Here is a 6,000-nt window from a genome sequence, read left to right as displayed (position 1 = left end):
CATAGACATGTCCACAGCTGTCAAAATCACAATGGTTTGCACCAAAGGATCTCCAAATGCAGGTCCTCATCCTGCTCACACCTGTAATTTTACCAAAGTACGTTGTTCCACTAGACTAAATGCGACAATTTAATTGTGCATGTACCTGCACATCAACAGGTTCAGGACTACACTGTGAAAGAGTTCCTGCCAAATGTAATGTCACTTAGTCTTCTGCTGGGTTCAATAGGCCTTGAGCTGTAAGTCTTATTATTTGCCGTAATTAGATGGTATTTACTCATTTTTGGTTACTTGAGAACGAAATGTGTGTAAGCTCTAGCTTGAATAGGAATCCTATCACGCGGAAGTGTAAGAGTGGATAATTAAAGTCAGGCACAGAAATAACCTGATACACTGAAAGTTTGGAGAAACTTTTAAAATCTTTTCATAGATTTATTTGGAAACGAGCAGCAATGCTTTTGGGTTCCTTTAATCTTACAGCCATTACTTTGGGCGTCCCATATCTATTAGCTTTTGCAACACAACAGTCTCTTCTGTGGCAAGTTTAATGTAATTTCAAGTATTGTGTTGCTAGCTGGGTGTTAGCCTGAGGCAGGCAGTCACTCCTTTGTCATTTAGTTATATACTGAGAACTGGCTTGTTAAACCCTTGTTCTTTGACAAACTCCCCAATGACTTCATTTAAAAAAAACCCAAACAAACAAACAAAAAAAACCAAACAACAAAACAATAACAACCAACCAGACAAAAAAATCAACACACACAAACACACAATTGAAAATCCGTCAGTAAAAATTGCATTTAACCAACCTAGAGGCAATGAAACTTTCAAGGAATCTTCTCTGGGCATGAAAAAAGGAAAGCTTTCAGATATTTCTCATACAGTTTGATAGTTTTCCTTTGCAGGTCACTGTTAATGTCAATGGCAGTGTCCATCCATGGGGGGTTTCTAAGGTCATATATAAGGAAATGTGATTTTTCTGAGTTCCTCAAAACTTTTGAAACCTGGAACTTTTCATAAAAGTGCAGATATCATGCAAGCAAGAACTGCATTTAGTTCCATAGGGAGAGTAAAGTGCAAGATTTTTAGCAGGCTTATATGAAGCACGTACATGTGGAAAGCTCAGGAATACTCTACATCAGAAAGAGTACTTAGTTTACAATTTAAAGTGTATTCTAGTTATCTGAGTATTTCCTCTATTAGCAATGGGTAAGTGTGGGCTCTGCACAAATTAGACTAAGACAGAATCTGTTCACAGTTTCTATAAAATAGAAGTGAGATTTGATTGCATTGTCTTCACTTTGCACCTTCTAGATAACAAGGCTACTTTTGTTTCTTTGAAATTTGCTTCCCCTTTGATCTAGTAATATCCCCTCTACTTTCATGGCTTTTATGTTCTTCATTACTAACAAGAAAAAAGCCATCCTGTCTTGAAATGTGAAAAAGTTCCTTTTAATCTACAGTACATTTCATTTTATTAATTTACCTTTCAATGTTGTAGAAATTGAGATTACCTGACCTCATACCTTCTATTATTACAAAGATTATCAACAGTTGCCTGTCCTTTAAAGGCACACACATTCATAACCAGACACGTCTGGCCCCACTGACTTTGGACAGAATATACTTTGTTTGCAATTATTGGAATACATGGAGTAGCCATTCTCTAAAGAAATTCCTTTATTGCTTTATCCAGACCTATAGCTGGAAAGATAATTTAAAATTAATTATGAAAATATTTTTCTGTCTGCAAAGTCTCAGCAGAGTGAAGGAGTTTTCTCTCTTTCCCTGCAGATTCTGCTAGTGTTTTTAACACCACTGTATTTCACTGCTCATATGACACAGTTTTCCAACAGTTGCTGAAGAGACAAGAGGGCAAGACAGTGCTAGATTATGGAGGGCAACAGACTACAGGGAGACAAATACTAGAAAGAAAGATATAGCAGGAGAAACAGAAAAAAACAAACATGTAGGAGACAAGCGAATATGACTTCAACATGACATACTCTGCAAATGAAAAATTTACTATTACAATCTTGACGTTTACCATATTACTACAGTATTTTCCTACATCCCAGATATCACCCTGGTTTTATAACCTAATCCAGCAGATAAAATAACTTTCTACCTTTCTCATTTTGCTCTCAGCATTCAATCTTTGAAATGTGTGACACAAAATATTTGGCCAAAGCCCAAAAAGCAGTGACACGCCTGTCCTGTTTTTAAGTATGTCACAGGGCAATTTACAGATTAATAAAACTTAGTGCTAAATCTTGGTTTAAAGCCTGTTCCTTCGCGTATGGAGCAAGCCGTCATTACAAAATAAAACCTGGAAAAGCAAGTTGGCCTCGGCCGCATCCCCGGAGCTCCTGGCAGGAATCCCGCGGGGGGTGCGGGACGCGGCGGTCCCGCTCGTCGCGGCTGCGGGATTGCTGCTACCGGTGTCTCTGCCGCTAGAGGGGGTCTCGGTACCTGTTTTCCCGAGTTAAAAATGGGAGCCGACTGCAGGGCCTGGGGAAGCTCCGGTTCTATTTTAGCTCTGGGAGAAAGGGAAGGGGCTGGGTGCAGGTTACAGAGAGGCCAGGCGGCTTGCACGCTCGTTTGAGCCACTGTGTAGCTGGGTGGGTAAGGCTTCGTTTGCCAAATAAACTTTAATGGACTTCCTCGCTGATACAGAAGTAACTTTGTGTTACAGACTCTGTTACGAAACATGGAAGTCTTTCATAAATCATCATCAAGGCAAATGGGTTGTAGACTTCGTACAGATCCTGTGCCAGCAAGACTTGCCATGCCACTTGGCTGTTAAGAACCATAGGGCAGCCGACCACCTTCCTGCAGTCTCCTTGCCCTTGTTTTATAAAATGAGATGGAAGCTTTGGCTGGCAATGAACCACTGTGAAGGAAACACGAAGGGCAGTCAACAAGAGGAAGCCTACAAATAATGCTTTCTTGGCTCTTCCTCTTTCCCACTCGCCCATTAGGACACAGGGCAAGCAGCCCAGGCTGGTCTGCCTTAGACCCGCCGTGCCCCCTTTGTGTGTCTGGCAGCCAGCCCAGTGGGTGACCCCCGTGTTTCCCCAAAACTGGAGTGCTTCGGGAGGTGGGCAGGCCCCAACTGTGGCTGGGCCGGGGTCCCGCAGCACAGGGAGAGTGCAGTATTGGTGCTACCCCGTTCCTTTATTTATTTATTCACTTTAAGAAAACGGATGCCAGGAAGAATTTTAAAAAAAGAAAAGTGAGGGTGGGAGCGTGACAGGCGTGAGGAGGAGAGCCGCGGGAACAGAGGGCAACCTGCGGAGGAAGGGGGCGGACAAAGGGTGTCGGGGGCGAAGCCCTGCCCCAGGTGCGCAGCCCCGCTCCAGCGCCGGTCTCCGGCGGCTCCGGGGGGGCGAGCGCAGGCCGGGCTAGGAGGTGGCAGGGCGCCGCGCCCGCGGGAGCGCAGCCGAGCGCGGAGCCCACACTGCGGCACCGCTGAGGGGGGAGCCGAGCCGAGGCGCTCAACAGGCGCTGCCGCCCCGGCGGGCCAGGCGGGACGGGCGCCGGCACATGGCAGGAGCCGCGCTCGCCGCCAGCCCCGTGCCAGGCGGCGGCAGCCAGAAAGGGGCTTGGCCGTCGCTCGGCGGGGCTGCCGCTCCGCCGGGGCTCGCCCGCCCGGGACCCACCCTGCCCGCTCAGCCGAGGCCGGCAGCCCGGCCGGCAGCGCCGCCGCTTCCTTTGTGTGCGTGAGGGGAGCTGCGGCGGCGGGTCTCCCCGGCGGGCTGTCAGCGCTGCCCGCGAGGAGGCGGGGAAGGGAAGGGACGGCCAGGGAAGGGAGGAGGCGAGGGAAGGCGCTGGCAGGGCGGCTCTCCCGTTCCCGTCACAAGGTAAGCCCTGCTCCCCAGGCGGAGAGAGGGCACTGGAAGCGCCGCGGGGCCTTTTACCTGACCTGCCGAGCAGCTTCGCCCAGCCTCGGAGAGCGGCCGCAGCGCCTCGGCGGGGGCACGGCCGCCTCCCGCTCCCCGGCGGCGCGGGGAGCCCAGCGCGGGCTGCAGCGGCGGCTCGGCGCGGCGCGGCCCCGGCACTTTGCGATGGGCTGGCGGCAGCGGCGGCCGGACAGCAGCGGGGGCCGACGCGGGGCTCGCAGCTAAGAGGCGAGGAGGAGGGACCATGGCCACATCCAGTAACTCCAGTTTGTCCGGCTCGTCGGTTTCCTCCGGTAAGTTTCTCCGGCGAACGCCGCATTTCTCCCCTCCCTCCATTTTAGCAGGGAGCTACCTGTCTGCGGAGCGCCTCGCCGTCCCGCCCGCTCCGAGCGCTCCCGGCCCCGCCGGCAGCCGCCGCGGTGGCTCTTGAGCCCCGTGGGGGCGGCGATGCCCCTGCCCGCGGCCGGTTGTCCCTGAAGTGGCGCCGACGGGGGGAGCGGGACGGGGTAGGCGCAGCGGGGTGCGGCTCGCCTCCCCGCTGTGCCTTTGTGTGGGGCGGGAGAAGCCCCGAGCCCGGCTACCTCGCCGGTGAAGCTGCATCCTTCCCGACTCGGGAAGGGGCGCGCCCGCGACCCCCTGCGCTTCTACGGCTGGCGCGTTAACGGGAGCTCCCGCCTCGGGGTTTGTGTGGCCCGGGGTGCTCAGAGACCACGTCGCCCTGCCGACGGGCGTCCTCTGCTGTGGTCCCCGCGGGGCAGGAGCGGCCCCGCATCGCATCTCGGCGCGGGGTGCTGCGCGGGTGTGCCGCGCTGGCCGGAGACTGCCAAACGCACCCCTTGGTGGGCGTCGTGGCACCCCGGGCGTTTTGAGTACTTCTACAGTACTGGGAACGATTAAACTCCCGATCCGGATTAAAAAAAATGCTCTAGGTGAAAAACAGCCCCAGGGTTTCTGCCGCGGGGGCCGTGCGCGGTGTAGAGGAGCTTGCGTGTGCGTTGAGTTTTGCGGTGCTGGGGTGGAAGGTGGTGCTTCCCCCTGAAGGGGTGGGATCGCTGCCTGCAGGAAGCCAGAAAAGTTACGGTGCGTTTGTGAACGAGGCAGCCTGAAATTGAAAGCAGCGTGATAGTAGTGTCATCGCCGGCTTCTTAGCTCACTGGGTGGTTTATTTTAATGTTGAAGTTACGAGAAATTGGTAGAGAGTTGTTACTCTGGCATGTTATTGGGGTGAAGGGATAAATAAGGTGAACAACTTCGGGGTTCAAGGGACTTATGACCCAGTGTTTTATTTGAGGTGCCAGACTGAGAATTTGTAAGAGTACTTCTTAAACATAGCAATGTGTGCTGTGAAAAGCAGACAAGCTACTTCAACTGTGAATACAACTGTAGAAAAACATAAGTAAATTTAAAAGGCAGTGAGCACCTATGGATTTTTCTGTGTGTGTGTGTAACCTAAGTTGTTCTATCCCTGCTACAGAATGCAAGTTACAGCCAGATCCATAGAAAGAACTAGGTACTTAAAATAAATATTTATCCCAACTCTTTTAATAAAAAAATGCAAACAATGTGAGCTCTGATTGCCTTAACTAGAAAGCACCTGGAAGAAGTAAGCACAAGAAATTGTGCCTTGTGTTTGTGTTCACAATGAAAGAGTCGCAAGACCAGAATGAAAACAAGCAGGAACCAACCTAGCTCAATAGCTTGTTAGTTAAGGTACTCTTTTGGGCAGTGTGATATTTATTTTATGGATCATTTGTATAATTTTACATCTAAGTTTTGTGATAAAACCAGAAACAACTATAAGAGCCTAGACTAGAACCTGCAACTTTCCTCTTTGGTGCTTTAAGCATGAAGCTGCAGAAGCACATATGTCCCTGTGTGCAGAGCTTCCTTGCTCCACAAATCTCATAGTCTTGCTTGCATGCTGTTCTGGCTTGTGAGAAAGGATACACACCTCTGAATCCCCACTGGCTTTACTGATTTGAGGCTCCAGGATCTGTCTGCTGAACTGACAGATGTGTCTCCCTTGCAGTCTTAGTTCAAATGCTGGAACTGCAGGGAATAGTGGGACTTCAGGCACATCCTTGGTCGGAGCAGTTGG

At 50.7% G+C, this 6,000-nt stretch overlaps 1 protein-coding gene across 1 annotated transcript in view; it reads left to right on the top strand.

Moving 5' to 3' along the window:
• Positions 1-3,997: 3,997 nt before the first annotated feature.
• Positions 3,998-6,000, top strand: part of CHN2 (chimerin 2) — a 166,928-nt gene continuing 164,925 nt past the window's right edge. Inside the window, exon 1 of the mRNA XM_065832038.2 lies at positions 3,998-4,195. Within this exon, the coding sequence (XP_065688110.1) occupies positions 4,147-4,195 (49 nt within the window). The 5' untranslated portion in view covers positions 3,998-4,146. The remainder of the gene's footprint in view (positions 4,196-6,000) is intronic.

The sequence above is a fragment of the Patagioenas fasciata genome, chromosome 2 (genome assembly GCF_037038585.1).
Source record: "Patagioenas fasciata isolate bPatFas1 chromosome 2, bPatFas1.hap1, whole genome shotgun sequence".
Taxonomy (NCBI): domain Eukaryota; kingdom Metazoa; phylum Chordata; class Aves; order Columbiformes; family Columbidae; genus Patagioenas; species Patagioenas fasciata.
This window is presented reverse-complemented; position numbering and strand designations above follow the sequence as displayed.